Source organism: Notamacropus eugenii, chromosome 3 (genome assembly GCF_028372415.1).
Source record: "Notamacropus eugenii isolate mMacEug1 chromosome 3, mMacEug1.pri_v2, whole genome shotgun sequence".
Lineage (NCBI taxonomy): Eukaryota > Metazoa > Chordata > Mammalia > Diprotodontia > Macropodidae > Notamacropus > Notamacropus eugenii.
In genome coordinates this window covers 425098568-425124256 of record NC_092874.1, presented here as the reverse complement: position 1 = coordinate 425124256, position 25689 = coordinate 425098568, and the positions used below count along the sequence as shown (strand labels likewise).

At 38.7% G+C, this 25689-nt stretch overlaps 2 protein-coding genes across 6 annotated transcripts in view; one reads left to right on the top strand and one right to left on the bottom strand.

Annotated features, from left to right (window-relative positions):
- The window catches only part of CFAP92 (cilia and flagella associated protein 92 (putative)), a 69044-nt gene extending 43875 nt beyond the window's left edge, over positions 1-25169 (top strand). For 2 of the 5 annotated variants that reach the window (XM_072598270.1, XM_072598268.1), the window contains exons 10-16: positions 1618-2525; positions 5299-5493; positions 11141-11432; positions 15839-16003; positions 16387-16584; positions 16683-16833; positions 24936-25169. In XM_072598270.1, the coding sequence (XP_072454371.1) occupies positions 1618-2525; positions 5299-5493; positions 11141-11432; positions 15839-16003; positions 16387-16584; positions 16683-16833; positions 24936-24964 (1938 nt within the window). In that variant the 3' untranslated portion in view covers positions 24965-25169. Of the gene's footprint in view, positions 1-1617; positions 2526-5298; positions 5494-11140; positions 11433-15838; positions 16004-16386; positions 16585-16682; positions 16834-16943; positions 18306-19222; positions 19380-24935 lie in introns of those variants that run through there. The other 3 variants (XR_011964653.1, XM_072598269.1, XM_072598271.1) reach the window with 3 other exon arrangements.
- ACAD9 (acyl-CoA dehydrogenase family member 9) overlaps positions 22783-25689 on the bottom strand; it is a 55117-nt gene continuing 52210 nt past the window's right edge. The window contains exons 16-18 of the mRNA XM_072598272.1: positions 25169-25297; positions 24212-24284; positions 22783-23056 (exon numbers count right to left, since the gene is read on the bottom strand). Of these exons, the coding sequence (XP_072454373.1) occupies positions 22956-23056; positions 24212-24284; positions 25169-25297 (303 nt within the window). The 3' untranslated portion in view covers positions 22783-22955. The remainder of the gene's footprint in view (positions 23057-24211; positions 24285-25168; positions 25298-25689) is intronic.

Below are 25689 nucleotides of genomic sequence, written 5' to 3'. Positions count from 1 at the left end.
TTTTTCAGCCATCTCTGTTACTAGGGGACAGGGGGCACTGTCTGTTCCACACCTCAGGATTTTTATGCTTCTGTGTTCAGAGCTAGGTCTTAGGGGAGGGTGGCATAAATTTCAGTTCTTTCAAAATTGTATGATCCAAGGAGAGGTGTGGTCACTGTTCTCCTGGCCTGTACTCTGGTCTGTGAGTGACCACAAGTATTGTTTTTTACCCTGGAACTGTAACTGGGGTCTTTGCTCCTGCAAGAGCTCCTTTTCTCCTTGAGACAGTGGTCCGGAACTGGGTATAGCCAATGCAACAGAGTCCTGCACCTAGTGCCAGCAAAAGGTCTCCTGATAGCTCCTTCTTACCAGTTTTCCAACCCCTTACCATCTGTGGGCTGAGACCTCTGGAAGCTACAGCTGCCATTGATTCCATCACCCCCAAGACCTGCTATTGGTTTGCCGGGACATGGCCTGAGTTGCTGCAGCCTGCATTGGACTGCACTCCACTCTCACCCCCATGAAATAGACCTTTCTTGCCAACCTTCTAAGTTGTCTTAGACTAGAAAATCATTTCATCCTGTCCTTTTGTTGGTTCTGTCCCTCCAGAATTCATTTTGAGGTATTATTTTAACATCGTGTGGAGGGGAATTTGGGAGAACTCAGGCAAGTTCTTGCTTTTACTCCACCATCTTGGTTCTGCTTAATGGGGATTGGTATTTTAATCTCCTGCCCCATGGATCACTCATTATCCCTATGACTTGCCATAACAAAGCACCCTCAGTCACCACTTCCCTATGTGTGTTATCTCCTTCTTCAGGAAATGTTCAGGCCTTGCTTGATCTCTTTTGCATTTATGTCTCATACTTGCTAGCACTGTGCCTGGCACATAACAAGGGATAGGGGACAGAGAACTAGACTTAAAATTTCAGTGACATAGAGAATATTCAAGTGAGAAAACACCCTCTCTGTAAGTTGGCACCTCCTAGTCTTAGAAAGTTGTCTAGAGTAAGAAGTAGCTATGACTTTTCCAGAGCCAGGACATAATCTCAGATCTTTCTGGCTCCAAAGAGAACTCTGTAGTCACTATGCCAATCTGACATAGTAAGCACCTAAGGCATGTTTTCCATTCATTCATTCAATGGTTCCTGTCCTCAAGAGGCTGACACTTTATAAGAGAAGACAAATGATATAAAACAGAGAAGTATATGCATGATGACTTGGGGAGAGAGAATACTAACAGCTAGGGGGATCAGGAAATGAAGATTTCTTGGAAGAGATGGTCCATGAACTAAGCCTGGAAGGAAGCTAAAGATTCTAAGAAGTGAGAAGAGAGGGTAGTGCAGGTGTGAGGGACAGGCTATGCAAAGGCAAAGAGGTGGAAAATGAGAAGTAGGATTCAAGGAATGACATGTGTGGTAGGAATGAAGACCACATGAAGACAAGAAATGGTGAATTCTTCCCCATCTCCTATCCTCCTATTTCTAATAATATAAATTTCTCAGATAATATCTTTTGTGTCTTTTCTTGTGCTCCATACTTTAGTAGAAAAAAAGAATTGGGATGGAGGAAGGAACAAGAATTCTAGGAGCTTATATAAGCAACCTTATATTTTCTTTCTTTCTTTTTTCTTTTTAGAAAATGTGTGTTCCAGTATACTGTAAGTACAAATTTCATGGCGCTCCTGTTCATCGGACTCAAGGAAAACCCTATGGAACACATATTTATTTTGATGACATCAATGTAATCCTCCTAGGAGCACTGGATCCTCAAAATCTGCTTGAATACCTGGAAGGGCCACCAATGGAAGTTGAAATCCATGACCGAGATAGAAAAGAGGAGGTATATATAGCTGTACCTTCTCTATTTGGGGAAGATTTAGCTGATGCAAATCTGACCAACATGAGTCATATTACTTACAGTGACTTAACCAAAAACCCATTAGAAGCCATTAACAGGAAGTGGGATCCTTATGGGGTCGCTAAGGTCAGTTTTGCTGATCTGCTGCTTGGCCAAAAATTCGTGGACATGTTTGTGCCCATTCACAGATGTAAACCCAATTCCTCTTACATTCCAAAGGACAGGCAAGGTCGTAGAAAAAGTTTTGGTGGTCATGATCCAATGGATACTCTGCAGTCTACTCCAATGCCCATGGGCACCTACTTTGAACACTCCTCATTGCTTCGATTGAGGATAGACTTATGTGTGCCTCTGAACCTACAAGCACGGATTGATGCAGCTAAATCTGCAAGTGAACGGTTTGGGCGTATAATTTATATTTTTGATTCTTCAAAAATTGACTTCTTGAGGGCTCTCCTGAAGGCCATTACTGAAATAAATGCCAAAGCTCTTCATTTGGAATCTCACCCTTCCGAAGATATTCAAGAGGTGCTCTCAGCCTTTAAGGTGAAAATTAAAATACAGACAAGTTTAGATCATGATGTGATTACTGGGTTCCATTTGTTAGATGGCAAAATTCACCTCTTTATTTTGGAAGGGTTGGCAGAGCAAGGACTGAAGAAGCTATGGGAAAGATATCCAAATCGGTAAGCAATTTTAATGATTTCTTTCCCTTAAAAAACGCAAAACCAAAACCCAAAAGCAACTTCACTTTCTTTGGTTTTCTAAGCCAAATTTGGACTTACATTCATTGTCTTTAACTAATTAAAATAAGACAGCGATGAGTTCCTTCTAGAATCTATTTGGAGGGGTTTAAGTTCTTTAGTCTGAGTATCTTAATAATACTAACTAGTTCTATAATTCTCTCTTTAAAATGAACATAACTTATCTGCAATTCTTTTCTTCTCCAGAATTCCAAAACTGAAGTGTCCTATTTTCAAAGTGAGTTTTTAATGATGGTCTGCTTGGGATACTCTGTTCGTATTTAGTATTATTAGCAATAACCTTATTAAAATGAAAGAAAAGTTATTTCTCTGAAGTAAATAGCAGACACGAGGACAAACACCATAAGCAGATACTTTAGTTAATAATAACAGCGGTTATTATTGCTGGTACATAGGGCAGGTACATAGCACAATGTGTGACCCTGGGCAAGTCACTTAACCCTCTTTGCCTCAGTTTCCTCATCTGCCATTTCCTTCTCCTGCTCTTTTTATGGACGAGGGCACACAAAGTGAGTATCTAAGATTTGAACTCGGAAACAGGAGTATACTTATGTAGTGCTTATGATTTCCAAAGCACTTTCTTATTTCTTATTTTCTTATTTCTTATTTTAATGGCTCCCAATAGTAACTCATTTGTATACTTTGGGTATTATAAATGAGATGAAGGCTGAGTTGTTTTTCCTTTATACTTAAAATCCTGCTGTGAAAGTTGTTTATAGAATCATAAGATTTTAGAGTTATTGTCCTTTCTTCTCCACTGAGGTCTTGCTCCTATGCTTCATCCTGACATCAAGGGGAGAGGGTTCTTGAAAGCTGTGCTAAAAGAAAATAAGCACTGGAAGAGCCTGCGAAGCAGGGCAGCCTTCTCTCATGAGCTCATTGATACCATGGACCTCCTGTTATTCATTGTCCATTCTCCCTGAGTTTGAAGGCAGCTCATCACCAGGAGATGAGCCACTAAGGGATGGTGACTCTTTTTTGGCCAAAGCAGCTCATGAGCTGTGTTAGTGGAAGGGTTACCCAGGTAGAGGACATTATGGAGCTTTTCACATATTAAAGTGGGGTACCTAGACAATTTGATTCAACCCCTTCTCTTTACAGATGATGAAACTGAGTTCCAGAGAGGATGAGTCATTTGTCCAAGGTCATGAGATGAGTTCATCATAGAGCTACTTTTAGAAGCCAGGTGTCCTGACTCCTTTAACAAAACACCACTAGACTTAACCCACTCCCCTTTCAAACATCCCAACTACTTAAAATAAATTCGTTCCAATGCCAAAACAACTGTCAAAATAAAATAACACACTAAGGATTGAGAGTTGTAGAAGAAATTTTTTTCTCCACTGCTAATGATAAAATAATATCGTTACTATAGTGCGTTAAGGTTTGCAAAGTGCTTTATAAATATAAACTCATTTACTCCTCACCACAGCCCTGGGAGGTAGGTGCTATTGTTATCCCCACTTACAGCTGAAGAAACTGAGACACAGGGTCACACTGCTAGCAAAGGTCTATGGACTGACCTTCTTTGTTACCTACTATGTCCAAGCAATTCATACAGTCTATGGAGTATGTGTTTTATTTAATTGAATATTACCTAAAGACTAAGCTGAAGGGGCAGGCTTATATAGTAAAGAGGACATTAAACTTGCAGTACAAAGACCTGGGTCAAGTTTCCAGGTCTGCCCCTTACTTGTTATGTGACCTATGGGGTTATGGGAGTCACTTAATTTTCTGTTTCTTCACCATAAGTAAATGGGGGCATTGTCAGGGAAGTGCTTTAGAAACTCTCAGCTATAAATGTAAGTTGCTTTTATTATTAGAACAGGTTCCATGTTCATGAATCATCTTCTCTTTATGTTTCAATCAAGCTAATTGTCGATTTAGTTAAGCTTGGAATTGAAGTCCTTGGCCATAGGACAAACTAGCTTTTGTATACCAGTTCAAAATGGCTCCTTGGCCATAGGACATAATGGTCCATGAATTATTGTTTGTGATACTTTAACTAACAAGCTAACAGCTACTGCCACTAGAAATAGCCCTCATTTCACACATGACTATTTATTCTAGAAAAGTAAGGTTCAAGTACACTGTCAGATAATTTAGGCAAAGATTTTCATGAATTTGTACAAAAAGTTCATTAAAATACAAAAGACCTTTATTTTTAGAATGTAGTATTGAAAACACTTGGGCAAAAGTCTCCAAGGTTGGCTTACCTTTTAAAAGGAAGTATGTGGTCAAAATCCCAGAAAAGCAAAGAAGCAGAATTTGGAAAAGAAAGAATTATCATAGCCAATCAGATAAAACATTCAGTGCCTACTATGGGCCATGTATCTCTAAAGGAGACAACAAAACTCAATGATCATCACTCTTCAGAGGCAACTAGATGGTGGATAGAATGCTGGACCTGCACTTGAGAAGATCCCAGTTCAATTTTGGTCTCAAACACTTATTAACTATGTGACCTTGAGCAATTCATGTAATCGCTGCCTTCCTCAGGTTCCCTATTTGTTAAATGGAGGGTAATTAAAGTACGCTAAAAGGACAATAATAATAGCACCTACATCATAGGGTTGCTGTGAATATAAACTGAGATAATATTTGTAAAGTACTCCGCAAACCTTAAAACAACATATAAATGCTATTTTATTAATGTTGTTGTTGTTATAATAACTATCATGGTCTTCTGTTACAGTGCACCAGGTTCAGAAGAAGGAAAGTTTCAAGTTTTTTATAACTCAGAGTTAACATTTCATGAACGTCTGTATGTGGATCTGGATGCACTCTTATACCACATCCATCTCTGCAAACCTCTTTCAACTTTAATGAAACAGTCAACGATTTTTGTCAGAGGACTGATTCCTCAACCGTCCTTTGAAGCCTTGATAAAGTTAGAATCCACTCTATTATGTTTTATCTTGAACTGACTGCTAGAATACAAGAGATCTTCCTGGAATGATGGCCAATTTTCTTAAATTTTTTTAATAAAAATATTTCCAAGGAACATGGCCTTTGCTAGTATTAGAGAAAGAGAGGGGAATCCTGGAGTTCACCTAGTCCATCTGCAATTCTGTTGATGAATCCTTTTCCCATCATCACTGACAAGGGATCAGCCAGTTCCTATTTGTACATTTCTTGTGACAGTGATGAGGTCCCTTGTTTCAGTGTTGGGACAGCTTAACTAATTAGGAAGCTCTTACGTGCAGTGTGCTAAAATCTTACATTCACCAGTTTTACTTTTCCCAACCAGAGCCAAATGGAATAAATCGGGTTAGGGTTGTTGTTGTTCAGTTGTTTTCAGCCATGCCAACTCTTTATGACCCCTTCTGAGGTTTTCTTGGCAAAGATACTAGAGTGGTTTCTCCAGCTTATTTTACAAATGAGGAAACTGAAGCAAACGGTGAAGTGACTTGCCCTGGGTCATATAGCTATTAAGTGTCTGAGACTGGATTTGAAATCAGTAAGATGAATCTTTCTGATTCCAAGTCCAGTGTTCTATCCACTGCACCACCTAGCTACCCTTTGACCCTGCCCTTCAGATATTTGACAATAGAAATGGTCTCCTTAAGTCTTTTCTTTAGCAAGAAAGATTGTCTTTAGAAAGTTCCAAAGCAGTAGAGCTGTCCAACAGGGAAACAGGCTGCCTCATCTCAGTCATTGGAAGGGTTCAAGCAGAAACTGAATGTCCAGACTCTTGGTCCTCCTATGGAGGAGCTCCAGCTCCTTAGTCTTCCTCCTAGACTGTAGATCCCAGGAGTGAACATAACTACAAAAGATGAAATTTGGGAATACCTGGATGAGCCAATTCCATAACTGTTCTGTTTAAGTCACTTATCCATGATGTCAGTGGGCAGGGAGAGCATATATAAACAGATAATCTAAACTCTTGACTTCTTTGTCTGCTTGTCTTTGCCTGTCTCCCTTAGAGAGGATTTAGTATAGGTTGGTGACAATGGAGTGGTCAGGGTTGAGGGATTTACCTTTTCCCAGATTCCTGAGCAAGGAACTTTGATCATTCATATGAATGGTTCAAACAGTGTTGAGAATTAGTTATAACTATAAGTAATACCATCTTCATGACAGAAAATGCTATCCACATCCAGAAGTCTGAATGCAGATTGAAGCATACTGTTTTCACTTTTTGTTTTTTACTTTCTTGTGGTTTTCCTCTTTTATTCTGATTCTTTTTTCACAACATGACTAATGTCAAAATATATTTAATGTGATTGTACAAGCATAATCTAAAAAAACCCCAAGTAACATCATCATCCCTTTCATCATATCTGGAAGTCAAGCCACTACAAGATAATTTATTGTAAGAGTAGAATCCATAGACTAGGGTAGAAATTCTATATTCAGGATTTACTTCAGTATTTTCAGTTATATTTAATATATGTGTCTTGTATCTGTTTTTTTATTAAGAGACAAACACTTCAAAGAGATATATCCATTCTCATTCATTCAGCTAGAATACTGAGACTCATACTACTGTAGGGACTGAGGAGACAGATGAAAATAGATGTAAGATATGACCTTTTTCTTCCAGAAGTTTACAATAGGGTTTATTTTGGCATATTCAGTGAAAGTACAAGAGTGTTCTAGTGAATCCTAAAGTGAGTGACAGACAGTGAGTGCTACATGCATTGTGGGAAGGAAGAAGGTCACAGCATTGGTGTATCTGGGGCAGGCTTTGAGGAAGAGGTGAGACTTGGAGTGGATCTTGAAGGTTATGTAGAATTTGGAGAGACGGAAGAAAGAGGAATGAAAACTTAGGGTGGGTAAACAACATGGATGAAATCAAGGAGTTTGGAAGTTATCATAACTTGTTTAGAGGAAAGTGAGAATCCACCAGACTGAAAGGAAGGCTTCTTAGGGAGAAATGGGAGATAAAGTTGACTGGGTAGCATAGGGTCAGACTCTGAATGGCCTTGAATGCTTGGTCAAGAACTTTGGAATTTATCCTATAACAACAAGGGAATTTTTAGCAAGGGACTGACAAGATGAAATTTGGCATTGGTCTGGAGGATGCATTTGAAAGAGAAAGACTGAAGGTGGTGAAGAGTCAGCAGGTGACTACAGTTGCTATGGTCCAAATGTCAAGTGAGAAGTACCTAGATTAGGGTGATAAGAAGAAAGAGGAAGGGATGAATTCAAGAAAAAAATAAAATATGAATCAGTAGGACTTAGTAACTATACATAGAGGACAAAGGCAAAAGAAGCATTCTTGTCTCCTCCCATTTCCTCCAGAACCTTGTTTCATCTATCATCCCCTGACTCATCATCAGTCTTTCTTTTTCAATAGCCCTTTTCTCTCTTCCCAGGAGTATGATAGTAAATGTTTAAGAATCAGCTTTCTGAAAAATAATGTATATATGATGAATTATAAAAATTTTTTCCATTACTACCTTAAGTCTAGAAGTCAACAAAACAATAAATCAAGCTTTGATTTGTAGTTTGCTGATTTTGGAAGTATAAATGTTCACACAGAAAATTTAATAGTTGGCTCTCTTGAACCAGTTTGAACTGGTTCCAGCACACCTCTGCCTCTGCTCACAAATGTGCCCAGGGCTCCCTCGATCTAAAAATAATCTTCGTTTGACCCTTAAAAACTCTGAAGTTTTTAATTTATATTTCTCTTGCCTTATGCTACTATGGTTCTAGAAGAATTAACTTCAATTTCTTCACCAAATACAACTCACCTCCCCTGAAATCTGATATCTGTCCTTTATACTGTATTGAAACTATGAGATCTTTCATAACTTCTTAATTATCTAATATAATTACCTTTCTTTAGTCCTCATCCTCTTTCTATAACTGATACTGTTAATTAACCCAGCCCCAACACACACATACACACACACACACACACACACACACACACACACACTAACACACACTTCTTATTCTCTTCTCACTTAATTTCATAGAATCATAGAATTTCAAAGTTGAAGGTGACCATTGAATCCAACCTATACTTAGTTAAAAAAGAACCCTTCTACCACATGATGGGCAAAGGATCCTGGAGCCTTTACTTGTTGATTGTCCTTCATTTTCCAAGAGAACCAGTGACATTTCAGGGTGATGCCTTGACTCTTAAAGGCTGTTTTAAAGCCACTACCTTCCAAGGCAGTCCAATCTACTCTTGAATAGCTCTAAATATTTTTTCATTTTTGAATATCTTATTTTCCTCTAATTACATGTAAAAATAAATTTTAACATTCATCTTTTAAAATTTTGAGTTCCAAATTCTCTCCCTTCCTCTCTCCCTTGCTCCCCTCCCCTGCTCCCTGAGAGGGTAAGTAATTTGATATAAATTATACATGTACAATCATGTAAAATAGATTTCTATATTAGTCATGTTGTAAAAGAAAGCACAGATAAAAAACCCAGCACAAAAAAATAATAAAGTGAAAAATAATATGTTTAGATCTGCACTCCGTCCTTTCTCTGCAGGTGGATAGCATTTTTCAAAACGAGTCCTTTCAAATTGGCTTGGATTACCATATTGCTGAGAATAATCTAGCAATAATTGTTAAGAAATTTTTCCTTAGAACAAGCTTAAATTGCTCCTGCAACTTCCATTCTTGCTGCTAGTTCTTTCTTCTGGGACCAAATAGCACAAGTCTATTCCTTCCAAGAATAACTCTTTGAGTACTGGAAAAAAAAATAGGATCTATCCTGAAACTTCTCTTCTACAGTCTAAATGTCTCTGATTCCTTCAGCGAGCCTTCATATGGTGTGGCCCTTGACTCTCCTGGTGGTCATCCTTTGGAAATTCTCTAGTTTGTCAGTGTTTTTTCTTGAAATATTGTACTCAGACTGAACGTAAGACTAATATATATATGCATGTATATATGTGTGTGTATATACATACATACATGTATCTAGATATGAATGTGTACATGTATATGCATATATGTATACTTATATATGTATCTACATATACACATCTATATGTATATATTTGTATTGCATTTATGTATTTGTATGTTTGTATAAACATCTATGTACATGCATCTATGGATATGTGTGTATGTGTTTAGCCTTGACGTCTCTGAGTTCCAGTCCTCTAATTCCAACTTGCTGGTGAATATCACTCAGAAACCCTACCAAGCATATCAAACTTAACATACCTGAACTGGAAAAAGAGGGTAAAGACAAAAACTTCCCCCATAGATCTACCGTGGCTGGTACAACAGAGAATAGAAAGGAAGGAGGGAAGAGAGAAGACCAGTAATTCACAAAGGATATTATATAAAAAATAAATCCAACATGAAAGTCATGGCCTCAGATGTCTATATACAAATGTACAAAATATTGTAATAAACAGGGTAGAGATCATAAAACAAAGAGGTCAAATTTGATCTCATAGATATGTCACTGGGGTTTGGTACATATGACTTAGGACCAGAACATGACTCCAAAAGAATATGATATATTTAAGAACACCAGAATGGGGGAAAAAAGTGGTAGAATAGAGCTGTCCATTAAGAAGATGTACTTATGTGAGGAAATCCAGGAACGACAGGGGAAAGCATAAAGCATTTGAATGAGGGTCAACAGATGATACTGTCACTGGAACAGGCTGCAGATCACTTGGGAAGAAGAAGTAATTAGATGGAGATTTTGGGAAAGAGATCACCAAATTCTCATAAAAGGAAGATACTGCAGGATATCTGAGCATTTGCTCAAGTACACTCTCTCTCAGGATCTCTATTCCTCCCTCTCTTTCTTTCCTCTCTCTTCTTTTCTTGTCTCTGTCTCCATCTCTCCCCCTGTGCTTTTGGTTGAGTCTTTATAAGCAGCTACTTAAAGGGGAAAAAACATTATTTTTCACAAGGTCTTTTTAAGCATTGCGGTGTGAAATGGGGTTGGATGTACCTTGAATTACAGATGCTTTATCCCTCTTATTATAAATTCCTTGGAAGCTGGGGCTGTTTTCTCATCTCTGTATCTCTACAAATTAGTGTAATGCCTTGTACTGTTTGTTGAATTAGACAATTCATTCATTGAACAGATAAACACATCACACATCCATTCAACTAGGAATTGGAAGAGTAACATTCAATTACTGGATGTGTTCTTTTATTTAACAAACATACACAGAGCTTTTCTGCAAGGCACCATATTAGGAACTATGGAGAGTAGCAGTTATTAAGCTTATAAATACTGTCTTTATTCAAGTATCTTACACTCTCTTTGGGGGTCAGTGTATTAACCTTGGCCATATTGAGGTTATGTTTGTATTTTACATACTTGCATGTAATTGAACCCATATCTCCACACACTCATAAAATCATTTTTTCTCTAGCTGACTTTGCTATGGTGTGGGGTGGGGATTCTGGAGAAAAGTAAGGGGGCAATAGACGTATTCTAATTTTGTACCCTTTAAGAAGCCCCAGAATCGTGTGTAGGAAGTATAAAGTCTCCAATGACAAAAAGAAGAGACCTTTTTTTAGGGGTGTGGTGGTGGGGAGGTTTAGGGGGGAATTCCTGTTCTAGCATAATTGAAGAGCTGTCCCAATGATCTCTTATAGGCTCGATTCTATCTGTCACAGCCACAAACTCAAGGATATCATAGAAGGAGATTTGTTGCCTTCAGCAGAAATGGTAAAATGGATGAGCCGAGAGTTCGGGGTTCCTGTGAGTAGGTCAGAGTTATTAACCCCAAGTCCACTGAAGAAAGTGCCATCTACTCTTTTAAAGATAGAAAGACCAAGGCAAAAAATACTCAGCTTTTCTTCCCTAATCAAAATACATCAAGAAAATTATCTACAATGGAAAAAGGACATGGAGATGAAACGGGCCTTAGCACCGAGCTACATTCAGGTAGGTACCACCTGCGACTATTTAATTAAAGGTACTGTCAGCATCATGCCTTCATATTTCTTCTCTAGCCCATTAAAAAAATTTTATTGGTACCTTTTATTTTTATATCAGTTATTTCTTGAGGGGGAAAAATACCCTCCATTACTTACTCCCTATCTGGAAAAACAAACAGGCAAAAACACTCAATACAAGGACCTTATCTGTCGATGTTTGCAACATTCCAACCTTGTAGTCCCCCACCTCTCTGTCAAGAAGAGGGAAGGCTATTTCTTTATCTGGTCTCTGGTATTGTTATTGATTTTTAAGCTAGTCCAGTGTTTATTTCCTTTTAGTGATATTTTTATTTAGACAATATTGTTGTAGTTATGATGTATATATGTATTTTATTTTTTACATTCTTATTTCATTCAGTATTAGTATACATACATCTTATCATGTTTCTTATAGTTCTTCAAATTCATTATTTTTTACTGTATAATATTTCATTACCTACATATATAATCATTTATTTAGCCATTCCACAATTTAAAATAATATCTTCTTAAATTTTATGGTATCTTTTCTGTCTTTAGACTTAATAGCAGTCTGGTACAGTGGATCATCTGGGTCAAAGATTAGGACACTTCATACCTCCAGTATATTAGTGTCTCTGTCTTCCTATTGTCTATCCAACGTCACTTATTCCCATTTTTTGACATATTTGTCAATTTTCAGGGTGTAAGGCAAAACCTTAGAATTGCCTTAATTTGCATTTCTTATATTAGTGATTTGTAGCATTTTTTCACATGATCATGTATATAATTTACAATTCTTTTGAAAACTGTTCATATCTTTTGACTTGTGATTTATTGGAGGATGGTTTTCGGTCTTTCATATTTGTGCCAGTTCCCTGATTATCATAGATATTATGCTAATATCAGTGGTACTTGTTGCAAAGATTTTTTCCTACCCAACAATTGCTGTTTTTATTGTCTTAATTGATTTTATTTGCATGAAAATTTTTTTATTTTTATGTAATCAAAATTGTCTGTTTTGATTGCCTCTTCCTTTATATTGGTTAAGAATTGTTCGCTTAAACATCAATGTGAGAAGTATCTCTTTCCCTTCTCCTGTAACTGCTTTATGATATGAACTTTTATCTTCAGGTCTCTTACCTATACTTCATATCTATATTTAAAAATGACTCTCCTTGAGATTATCGACTCTTTTTTACTTTAAATTAATACTTTTATTATTTTTGTCTAACTCTATAAAGTATTCCCTTGGTAATTTGATTGGCATAATGTTAAAATCTATAAATTAGTTTCATCATTTTTATTAAATTAGCATAGCCAAACCATGAACAGTATCTTTACGGTTCTTTATCTTCTCTTATTGCTATAAAAAGTATTTTGTAGGTATATTTATATAAATCTCCAAAGTGTCTTAGGAAGTTAGATCCCAAATATGCATTTTGTAGGTATTTGGGTGAAACTTTTCTTATTGATTTCTCCTAGGTTTTGTTATTATTGTATAGAAATGCTGATGATTTTTGTGATTTACTTTAAATCACACTCTAGTGAAATTATTAATGATCTCAATTTCTTTTCTGATTCTCTGGTGTTTTCTAAGCACAGCATCTTGCTTCCTGCAGATAGGAACCATTTATTGATGTTCATATTTTTAATTTCTTGGTCTTATTATTGCAATAGCTAGAATTTCTGGACCTGTCTTCAACATTTGGAGGCAAAGATCTTTTTGTACTGGAAAAGCTTCTAGTATTTCTCCATTACAAATAATGCTTACTTTAAGTTTTTGGTTATATTAAAGCTGGGCCCTTCCATGTCTATGAATTTTATGGTTTTTAACATAAACAAATGAAAAAAACACTGTTTAAGCTCCTGATATATGCTAGGCACTGTGCTAGGTTTATAGGATAGAGAAGCAAAAGTCAGTCTCTACCCTCAAATAACTTATATTCTAATGAAGGAGCAGGGAGAGCAACAGATATAGGTGACAAGGGAGGGATCTTTTGTCTGTGGGGTCATAGAAGTGGTATGTATACCTAAAGGGCAATCCTTTGTCATAGACTATTTTTTAAAAAAGAATTTTATTTTTAAAAATCCAGAACTTAACAAACACCAAATAAAGTGAGGTTTTCCATATAAATAGTACAACATAAGAGGAGGATTATGCATGAAACTCCATGTATCATATCTTTTCCAGAAGCTTTGGGAGAATGGATCTGATTACTTTTCTCTGAACAGAGAGTAGAAAGGGACAGGGCTGTGAACTTCATCCTAATTATCTGGCTAATATTGAACCATCATGGCATTCTTGGTATGCACATAACTTGATCACAGTGAATTACTTTAGATTTAGATTTTCTTATTTCTTTTTTTTCTTTTTTGATTGGGAGAGCTAATGACTTATTGATTTTGTCAGTCTTGTTAAAAAAGTATTTAGTTTTATTTGTCAGTTACATTGTCTTTCTATTTTCAAGTGTCTCTATTCTCCAGTTTTCTTATTTTACACTTCTTTTAGTGTTTTTAATTATTTGATCTTTTTAGTTGTTTATACTTTGATCCTCTTTTTTTCTATTTTTCTAGTAAATATTTTTAGAGAAATAAATCTTCCTATGAGTTCTGCTTTAGCAGCATTCTGTAAGGATTCGTTCATTATTGCATTAGTATCATTCTCTTTAACATATATATCTCTTGTTCTTAAGATTTGTTCTTGATTCCTGATATCATTACTTAGCCGTCATTTAGATCTGCATATTTTCCTCATGTTTCCTTTTTAAATAATTATTGCTTTATATCATGGTCTGCAAATATGTTTATTACTTATGCCATTTTTACATTTGTTTATAATTCCTTAATAAGCAGTTTTTACTTAGTGAACAATTTTTATTGTTACTTCCATTGGATGCTAAGAAAATGTGTATATAATGGACACAGAATGCAGATTGAAGCATATTTTTTCACTTACTTTATTTTTTCTCATGGTTTTATTTCCTTTTGATCTGTTTCTTCTTCACAACTGTGACAAATATGGAAATATCTTTTCCATGATAGCACATGTATAAACCATGTCAAACTGCCTACCATTTTCAGAAGAAGGAAGGGGAGGGAAGGAGGGAAAAAAAGTTGGAACTCAAAAAATGAATGGTAAACATTTTCTTAATATGTTTTTGGGGAAAAATAAAATACTATTTAAATAAAAAAAAGAAAAAAGAATATGGTTATGCAGCATTGGATATTTCAAACCTGATTTGGAAACTGGAAAATGGAAAATTTGATGTTTTGTAAGAAATCTCAGCCTCAACATGTCCCAGGCTGATCTCGTCTTTCTGCCCAAAACAGACTCTCCCCTTCCCCTGACGCCTCTCTCCCCCTCCTCACTTCCCAACTTCCTTGTTTCTGTTAATGGTGTCACCATCTTCTCAGGGACACAGGTTCTCAATCTAGAACACTGGTTACACTTGAATTTTCACTTTCTTTCACCCCATATATCCAGTCATTTCCTCAAATCTTATCAATTTTACTTCCATAATATCTCTTATAACAATTCTCTTATCTCTGCTATTCTAAAGTTCACCACCCTAGTTCATCCTTATCACCTCTTAGTTGAACTATTACAAATAACTGCCTACTTGGTCTTTCTGCCACATGTGTGTCTCTCTTCAATTCATTCTCCACACAGCTGCTAAAGTGATTTTTTACTAAAGTGTAGTCCTGACCATGTCAGTTCCCCTTGTCCTTAGGTTCAAATACTAGCTCACCTATTTAGCTTTAAAAAGTCTTCACAATCTGAACCCAGCATACTTTTCCAATCTTTTCACCTGTTCCCTCACCCTCTGGCCATATCTGGGGACCTTTTTTGCCTAGGTATATAACCTCTCCCTTGATTACCAGACGTCTCTTCTTAGTGGGTTCCTGGTCAGATTGCCACCCTTTATCCCATGTCTACAGACCTAAACTTTGTCAATCTGCCTCTATACTGATCTGGGATTTTTGGGGGGTAGGGGAAGAGGGTTGCCATCAGTATTTGGTCTGGTTTCTAGATCTTTTTGGAGGAGTTTTGGGGAAGAGCCTGCTGTACTGTTTCCTGTTAGCCACCATCTTGACTCTGGTTGGAATCGGTAAGACTCCTCTTCATGAGTTCGAATCTGATCTCAGACACTTACTAGCTGTGTGACCCTGGACAAGTCACTTAATCCTGTTTGCCTCAGTTCCTCATCTGTAAAATGAACTGGAGAAGGAAATGACAAACTCTTCTATTATCCTTGCCAAGAAAACCCCAAATGGGGTCATGAAGAGTAAATAGAATAGTTATCATAGTAGCTTTGGAACGGAAATGTGTTATGTAGATGATGGGTAAAAACTTACTCCCTGGATAGATGAATCCCTGGCATGTCTTTTCAGCAAAACTTGATTGAGGCATCTCTGATGAGAAGGACCTACCATCGGCCTGAAGGGAGAACAATCAGAATTTTTCCTGCTGATGGGAAATCTGTATATAACTACAGCAGTCAGACTTTGAACTCTGGGGAGCTTGCAAAGCAACAGTTGATTGCTCAAATGGACAAGGTGAGTGCAGCCCTCTTCTTATTGATACTGGGTGTTTGTGCAGGAAACACTGGAACTGGCAATTGGGAATCACTTTCCCTCCCTTGTCTGCTGACACCCAGAGACTTGCTGGCCATCCAAAGGCTCCCAGGGCCTTTTCAGTATTTGTGGCTAAAAATAATTCCACATTTCTCAAGTCTTTTTAGAGTGGAAAGGAACGATAACTTCTTGAACTTTCTGCAAACCACCACCCAACAATACTATAGTTAGATGGTACTAACTCATTTATCATATCCTATTTTGGAAAACTACACCCCCACTACCTTGAGTCAACTACTGAACTGAACTGACATTTTCCAAAGGTTTTTTTTGTTTGTTTTTTAATTCGGTTACATTCTTTACAGGAAAGATGGAAAAGGTTCACTTACTCTCAAAAATACCTCGCATCCCTTCCAGAACCTTTGGGCCTGACCCCCAAAATACCTAAATCTAAGTTCTGGCTTACTCCAGAAGGATTTCAAGTTCCTGGATATCGGACTAGTTTTGAAAGTAATCGACACCCCAAGAGCCCAGATCCAAATCGGATAGAAGAATTAAAAGAGGTAATATTTTGTTAGGCAAATTACTTCACATGTAGGGATTGATTTCCTCATCCATACCAATAACATTTCTTCCTGTCTTTTTTTTCTTTCCATTTTAGTTATGGCAAGAGAATAGGCTATTTGCTAATATCCTGAAGCCTGTCCTTGATAGGGACAGAATGAACTGGGAAGAGCGCCATTTGGATTTTGACATTTACAAGAAGCCACCCTCTAGTATACCTCTTCCTGTTAAAAGATTTTCCCTGAGAGGTAAAAAACCAAAACAAAAGAAGAAAAAACAAACCCATTTCAAAAGTCAATGTTCCTTCATGCTTTCCCCGGGTTTAGATAATAGCTGATATTTATGAAATTCTTTAAAGGTTGCTGAGCACTCTGCATATCTTGTTATGAGAATCTCACAACATCACTTCAAGGTAGGATTAAAGGTCTGATTTTTAATTCATTCATCCTTTTCTTAAAAAATGAGGAAACTAACTCACAGATCAAATGACTTGCCCCTGCTCATGTGCCTGGTGTTAAGGGATTTGTTTAAATCTTCTTGAATCAGCATCTATCCCCTTTGCTCTTATCTTTGTACTCAAAGTGCTTTTTAAGATATTTTTTCTTATTCACTTGGATATATTCAACAAATTCCATGACATAAGGAAATGAGAAAAAGTGACTTGCTTGCTAACAGCAAGTTAGGGGCAGAGCTGGGACTAGAAGCTGTGTGTCCTGAAGCCCATGGTGCCACCATAATTATTCTAAAACTCAAGAAGGTAGTAAGGTGATTCTTGCACTGGGTAGGGAGGTTAGTCCTCTAAGATTCTGTGTATGGGATGAATTTAGATTAGAAAAACAAGTATGCTAAATCAGACATAAGGTGATGAATATCTGGTCTAGAGATGATTATTAGCAATCAAAGAGACATTTGGGGGAAAGGAACAATCCAATTTAATGGTGGATTGATATCTGAGGATTTGATAATTAGGTTATAAGGACTGTGGAAGGATTTGTGTTATGGACTAATCTTTGGGAAAACAGGTTCTTTAAATCCCATGAATATTTGTCAAGTACTTAGCAGAGTACCAGTTATATAGCAAGTGCTTAATAAATGCTTGTTGTATTCCCACTAATGGTGATATCCAAATACCTGTAACCTCATTGATTTGGATGAGCCCCCCAGTAATGCAGATTACAAGTCATCAAGGCCTATGCCCTCCCATGTATCTGCCATAAGAGTTACCAGTCAATGAGCTAGAGCCCTTTCTCCTCTCTCTTGACACTACAGGAATACCACAAAGCCTCAGATCTGATTGTCTTTGCTTGTCATATGATCAGTCCAATCTTCATTAATGGCTTTAGTGAATTTTTTCCCTTCCAATCCTCAGTCTATAAGCAACTTTTGGTCATTAAAATTTACCTTCCTTTGGCAAGGAGGAGGGGGAGGGGGAGAGGGAGAGGATGAGCTGAGTTACCCACTGGGTGGGTCCCCATTCAGGCAGCTCAGACTACTCACAGGTTGAGTTTGTCTTTTGTTTTTGAAGAGGACCATGATATGAGGAAGATGATGGTATGACTTCCAGCTGACTTTGATTTGAGTGAGGGAGAGCTGTGCAAGGTCACCAGCCTAACTTTCTCCTCCAGAACCATCTGGTTCTAGCAGCCAGGTATTCATCAGGGAGAAAGAAAAGAAAGAAAGAAAGAAAAAAAGAGAGAGAAAGAGAGAAAGAAAGAGAGAGAGAAAGAAAGAGAGAAAGAGAGAAAGAAAGAGAGAGAGAGAGGAAGGAAGGAAGGAAGGAAGGAAGGAAGGAAGGAAGGAAGGAAGGAAGGAAGAAGGAAAGAAGGAAAGAAGGAAGGCAGGAAGAGAAAAAAATCCCAGGTTAACTAGGAAGCTTTCAGCCATAAAAATTTGTCTTCCTTTGAAGAGGAGAGGACAAGCTAAATTACCCAACTGTCTGGGTCCCCATTCAGGCATCTCGGACTTCTCAGTTGGACAAACACAACAACCACAACCAGTCAATAAGCATTTGTTGAAGTAATGTACTCACTATGTAGCAGACACTGTGTCCAGGATACAAAGAAAGGCAAAAACAGTTTACATTCTAATGGGGGAGGCAGCAGCACACTAGATGGAAGGTAATCTCAAAGAGGAAGACGTAGTCGCTGGGGTGATGTTAGAAAGGAGGGTCACAGGTGAAGGACAGCATCGGATCGATGTAACTGGATTATAGATTATACGGAGGAGTGAGGAAAGTGTAGAACTAGGAAAGTCGGAAGTAGCATGTTAGGAGGCACTTCAGATGTCTTGCTGCGGGCCAGTAGTATGGTGGAATTGGGGACGACAGGTTGATGCCCTAAGATATCATCCCCACATCAGATGGGTCTGGTGAGAGCTTGTGAGGCAGATCTGGGGCAGTTTGGGTTAAGTGCTCCCAGGTGGGATGATCTAGAATCTTGTTGTACTCCTTGTTCAAGAGGAGCAGAAAAGCAGTTTTTAAAAGGACTTTGGTGGAGAGCCTCTGAGACTTCAGGGAAACTCTAACTACTCTTTTTTCTTTTGAGGGGGAGCGGTTATCTTCTGCCTGTGGGTATTGGGATATTTATAGCAAAAAGACTGTTTGAATTCTCTGGCTCTGAGTTGTCCATTGTGGTCTAGGCAAGAAGAATGAGGACCTGAACTAGAAGAATGAGGACCTGAACTAGAATAGGGGTGTCAGGGGAGAGAAGACATATCCAAGAGGAGTTGTGAAGGTAGAAATGATGAATGCAGTGAATTGGACACATGGAGATTGGACACATGGAGTGAATGCAAGGTAGAGGCTGTGGGTGACCCTGATATTGTGACCTTGTGTGACTTGGAGGATGGGAATGCCCACAGGGAATTTCAGGAAGTTGGAGAAGGGGAGGGAAATGATGCCTTTTGGGGGGATTTGTTAAGTTTGGTATGCCTATAGGACATCCTGTCACCAAGGACATTGGTTTAAATGTAATCAGATGCTGCTGAATCTATTTATAGAGATATTTAGAAATATGTAAATAAGCATTTTCATTGTCTATGGCAATGACTGGACTGTTTTTCAAAGAAATTTGTTTTCTTGGTTGGCTAGATTTTTTTTTGTCCCTAGAGACACTATTTCCATAGAGCTCAAGCAGCTCATTAAATACTATTCTAGAAATAGATGTAATTTCACAGATGCTTCGTTTCACTTGGAATAGTTTTCTTAAAGACTGAAAGCAAGTTTGAAGAAGACAATTTAGTAGGACAGAGACCAAAAAAAACTTGCAGAACACAAGCGGCTGTTTCTCTGTCCTGCCCATGGTTTAGTTTGCAAAAACATAAGGAAACCTAGCCAATGGCATAATTATCCTGATGAACACCTGCCTTGAATTATCAATTAATTTCCTAGCTTCAGCTCTTTGATTGTGGCTTCTAGTCTCCAGTACAAAGCCATCCATGCATGTAGTTCAGAGTGCCCGCAGGGACCTTGACATTATTTGAAAACCGTGCCAGTGCTCCGTGCATTCATCATTGCAACAAAGTACCAGGATGCTAGTATTCTCACACTTCATCACTCACCACGAAGATCCAAAGTTTGTGATGAAACTTCCAAACTGCAAGGGGAAAAAAACGTCTCACCACTTATCCCACACCCTCTCCTTGTTGTGAAATGTGCCCACTGATGTATAAGGCTTCCTAAGTGGTCTTCACTCATTTTTGGGGGGTCTAATTAGCCAGTATATTTAACTGAAACCCTGAGTAATTCAATGGAAAAAGAATGGAAAAGCACAATGGATTTTCTCATCTCCATGTATTAGAACATGAACTCAGGAATGTAAGAGGTACACAAGAAAGAGGAGGATTTGGGTAGCTGACAGAATGAGAGTGGATTTGTTCCATGGCTACAAAAAAAAAAAACAACACAGTCTGCAGCTGAATGGAAGCATAATACACCAGCATAACCTGGAATATTGGAAGATTGAAGAGCTCTAAGGGGAAAAAAATCAAATCTCTGCTGATGATAGAGGGAGCTCCCTGGCAGTCATGCCGAATTCAGAGGGAAAGCAGATCCTGCTATCAGACGGATCTGACAATCAACTTTGGGATTAGCAGACTCCTTTACAGAAGGATATGTAGCTCTATCAAAATAATGTGGTCCTTCCCACCCTTTCAGTATATCCATCTAATGCAGTACAGTATGTTTCAAGGACCACAAATACTACTTAGTGAAGAGTGGTTAGATTGGCTCTACATTTTCCCAGCATTTAAAAAACATGAGTATCTTTGTCCTATTTTTGTAAATTTCCTTACAGGGTACTTATTACCCATCACTGAAATTCATTTAGCATTTCAATGACAAGATGTTACTTTTAGACTCCCAACTTTTGATAAATCTCTTTAAAGATGTTAATTTAGTATCATTAAATATGTTGCCAATACCAATGTATTTTCTTTTAATTCTGAATTGCTTGAAGTCAAACTGTTTAATGAATGGATTGCCTTTGGTGCTCACTCCATGCTTCCTAGGTAATGATGTCAATCAACCACCATTAATAAGCTACTACTTTGTGCCAGTCATTGTGCTAAGCAATCAGGGATACAGAAGAGGAAAAGACTGTTCCTGACCACAAGGAGCTTACAAGGGGAAAATAACATGCAGGCAAATATATACAAAGCAAGTTATAGATGAGATAAATAAGAAATACAGTTGATCCATCCTCATTCAGATTCCATACTTGTGAATTTACCTACTTGCTAGAATGTATTTGTTGCTCCCAAAATCAATACTCATGCTTTCGTAGTCATGTGCGGTCACACTATCCTAGCTGAGATTGAATAAGGTGGTCTGCTCTCTGCCTTCTGGTTTCAGCTTTCATATTGTAAACACAGATCCTTTTTGTGATTTAGTACTACTTTTTATTTTGCACTTGTGTGGGTGACTTCACTGTTTAAAATGCTTCCCATGCATGGAACTGAAGTGTTGCCCAGTGTTTCTAAGCACAAGAAGGGTATGATTGACCTAATGGATAAAACACATGTACCAGATAAGCTTCTACCACTGTTGGCTGTGAGTTCAATGTTAATGAGTCAACAATATGGTACAGCCAGAAAAAAGCAGAGGAAATTTGTTGATCTGTAAATAAGCCCTTTTGGGAAAGATGATGTAAATGTTATGACCAGATGCTCACAGATACCTGTGTATTTTTCCTAGGAGTGATGGTGCAGTATTGGCTAATTCAGTGTTTGCAGCAACTTTATAAAACATAACCACCTCAAATGATGAGAATCAATTGTAATTAACAGAGAGAAGTCACCAGAATTAAGAGACTGTTGTTCATGATGAGGCACCCCCATTTTGGGGAGAACATCAGTAAGCCAGGATGTGCAGAGGAGGGAAATCAGATGGGAGAGGGCCCAAAGTTCTTGCTGGGTGAGGAAGCACCTTCCCTTCTAGGGAAGGTGTGCTAACTAGTATGTGGAAAAAGAGTAAGATTAGGGTACTTGGCCCCAAGGCAGCACAACCAGGAGCAACAGGCACAAGATGCCTCTAAAGAGGCTTCTTGTTTGAGAGCTCTGGAGCAGTGAAATGAGCCGCCCCATCCCCTCAAGACAGTGGATTCCTCTGTACTGACCTCTGAGGGAAGATTCCTTCGTGTCCTGATAATCTGGCTTTTGTTTGGTCAGGTTTGGAGCATGGGTTCTGGTAGATTTTGAAACTTAACTTGAGGAAGGGTGGGATGACATTTGGGTTGAGGCCTTGGTCAGACAAAACATTAGCTTTCTTTTGGGGATGGGGACCCTGAACTCTTGTGTCACCTTCAGGCAAGTGGAGAGGGGCAGACTAGGAAGTGAGTGCTCATTCTGACCCCAAGAAGATGGAGGCCAGTCTGAAGATGAGAGCGCTCAGGCACTAACTGGATCCCAGCCATCTTCATCTCTGGTCTGAGCCAGTGCTCTCCCCACCACAGCTCTAATAATGGAGAAAGGCAATCAAGAGCAAAGTTCAGAATGTGTGGATATTCTCAGACCGACTGTTTCCTCCCCAACAACTTGTCAAGCTGGACTCCGAGCTCCCTTCACTAGCCTTCATTCTCTGCCCTGGAAGGAATGCAAATCATGTGGAAGGAGAATGTGATAGAACAAGACACAGTTTATCAAAATTTAGCACCATTTTCAAGGCAAGATGGTCCTTCAGGAACTTGACAAGAGGAATTAAATAGTTTTTAACATTTTTAATAAAACATTTTCACAATTACTTATTTCTTTATTCTGTTGAAAAAATGGCAAGTGTCATTCCAAATCAGACCCATATGAAGTCATGAGCTGATGCAGTTCAGAGACATGGTCAATCATAATCATATATGGATTCCAGGAACACTTTCCCCTCATCTCAGAATATCCTTTCCAAGGGATGAGCACATGTGAAGGCTCTACTACCCAGGATGTGCCGGGCAGCTTTTTTAATGTGTTCATCTAGATTTTCAGAAGAATCTGGAAAAAAAACCGGAAAAAACCAAACAGATGACAGTGACAGATGCGAGTACTACCATTACATCATTTGAGAGAAAGCACAAAGAAAAGGTGATCAATCTCTGTGCTAGGGTGGAGAAAAGCAGTCTGTCTAAAGTTTTTTCCTGGGATTCCGACTGTTGCAGGCCCAGGTAATTTCCCAAGGCATTTTCTCCTCAGGAGAGCAGGGAATGATAGTCTAATAGGGCCCACAATCAAGCAGGAGTAGCAATGCTGAGTCATGGAAAGTCTAAAGTGAGATGCAAAACAAATGCCCCAGGAGGCAGAGGAAGCCACCAGACTGGCCCAAATTGCTGCTGCTTTCCTAGCTGGGATACGAAAGAATGCTGGCCATAGCTATGACTTTTCTAGACAAATGTCTGCAGCATTTGGAGCAAATAAAATTCATTAAGCACCTTGGGACTGTACTTTGAACTATAAGCAGCTATTGATTAACGGACACAGAAAAGAAAATTCCTGCTCCCTTTTCTAGGGACCTCTCTTCCAAAAGTGGCCCCAGGAGTACAATCCAGGATACCTACAGTCTGCTGTCCAGGCTTACCTGGGCAGTTTGGCAAGAAACCCCAATAACACAGCTGTAATGTGGGGAAGTTCCAGTCAGGAATTGGGGACCTTCTGTCTTACACTTCTTTACCCAACAAGGTACACATTGTCAGTCTCACTAAATTTGTCTTGTTTGATTGCCTTAAGCTTGTGGGAAACATACAGCTAATTTCCATTACAGGCGGACACAGCAGCATTCATGAAGGCCTTTTGGCTGGTGTTGCTACCATGGTTCTATTATGAAAGATAACGATAAATTATTTAGAGGGGGATACAATGCCTTGGTTCCTAGGGTATGTGCAAATGCTGACTGCCAAAGGAATTAAAATATTTTTCTAATACTTTATCCTATACTAACAGGGACTAAAGGGAGAGGAAGGGCCACTTAGTTCATCTATGATGAATGCAAACGAGTATAAACAAGACCTTAATTTGAAAATGTGCTCATTGTTATTCCTTCCTCTTACACAGATAAATAATCAAGAAGAATTCTGAACTAGCCCATTCCCATAATCCCCAGCCTATGTCCAAAGTCCCACTCTCTGATTGGGCCTCAGAACCCTTATCACTTACGTTTTTCTAACAGAGACATGTTGTAAAGATTCTCAAAATATGCCTCGGTGCAGAAAATATTTGTCAGCAGAACCTAGCAGAAAAAACCATCAACATTAGCAGATTTAAAATTGCCCTCTTTTAAACAAATACATTCAGCAATCTTGACCTTGGGGTCAACTGGGCCAGCAAGAACCAGAGCAGGAGTTGAATAAAGGACAACTCCCAAAGTCTTTTAGTGATGTGCTGAGAGTACAGGCACAGGAAGATGAAAAGAGGAGCATCTGGGGCACATGCGGGTGGGCTCTGTCTTCTCTGGGGTCCCCACAGCAGGGACATGAGTCAGGAATGGTGAGCACAGCTCGGTTCTAAGTAAACAGGGAGGGTGAGTGCTCAAGCCTTTTCCCAAGGCGTTGTATCACTCGTAGCCCCCATCCCTCCCCATGATTACAGACTAGAAAGGAGCTGTAACTGATGAATTGTTAAGTTCCCAAAGGCCATAACATCACACTTATAATGAAAGGAAAGGCCTCAGAGAAGATTGGGTCAAACACACATTTCACATATGAAGGTGAGGTGCCAAGAAGGAGTATTATGTCCAAGGTCACAGAGTGAGCTGTTGCTAACACTTCTACCTACATGGCACAGATAAATACTATTTCTTTTACTTCCCTGGGGGAAAAAAGTTATGGAATCACTGAATATAAAAAGAAAACAACAAACCTCTTTCATTTTTTTTCTGCAGGCAAGATCAAAACTGCCTATGAGAACTGAGCCCTTTAAAGACTGATCATGGTGCTTACTACCAAATCGCAGTCATCAAACCTATTTCCCAAAGAAATGTTTCTGTCTCCAAAACCAACTGTATTTAAAAAACAACATACTGAAAACAAATGGATAAGTGGGTTCACCATATATGTACTGAACTTAGGAGAGAAAAATTGCCTGCTGGAGCCCCAACCCCGCTCACACACTCACATCAAGGTCATGGTTACGCAGCCCAATGCGGACGGAACGACTAGCTCTGGAGAGGACGGCAGTCATGGCATACAGATTAATCACGATGTCCGCTATTCTCTTCATGGCCAACTGCTCTTCCACGATACTCTAAGAAAAGGGAGTCACTTTAACACAGAAGAGATCACTGGAAATTGAAAACCACCTTCAAAACATGCTGATGCTCTTTGTCTCTAGATGGGGATTGGAAGAACAAAAAGGAAGGAACCAAAGCTAGATTTTAGCAGCAGCTACCACACTTGGGAAAGAGAGGACAGCAGATGAGCTCCAAGTGAAAGCCCCAAACAGTAAGATATTCAGCACATGCCCTCCTTTAACCTCTGAGCACATCCTGCAGTCCTGCTTCTTCAAGCTACTCAGACTTAGCCCTTCATCAGTGACTGGAGGAGATTCTTGTTTCATGCCCTACATAATTCCCGATTCCCTCATGGGAAACAGATGTAAGAATCCCATACAGGGCTGGCCCTGTACTTGCCCACAAC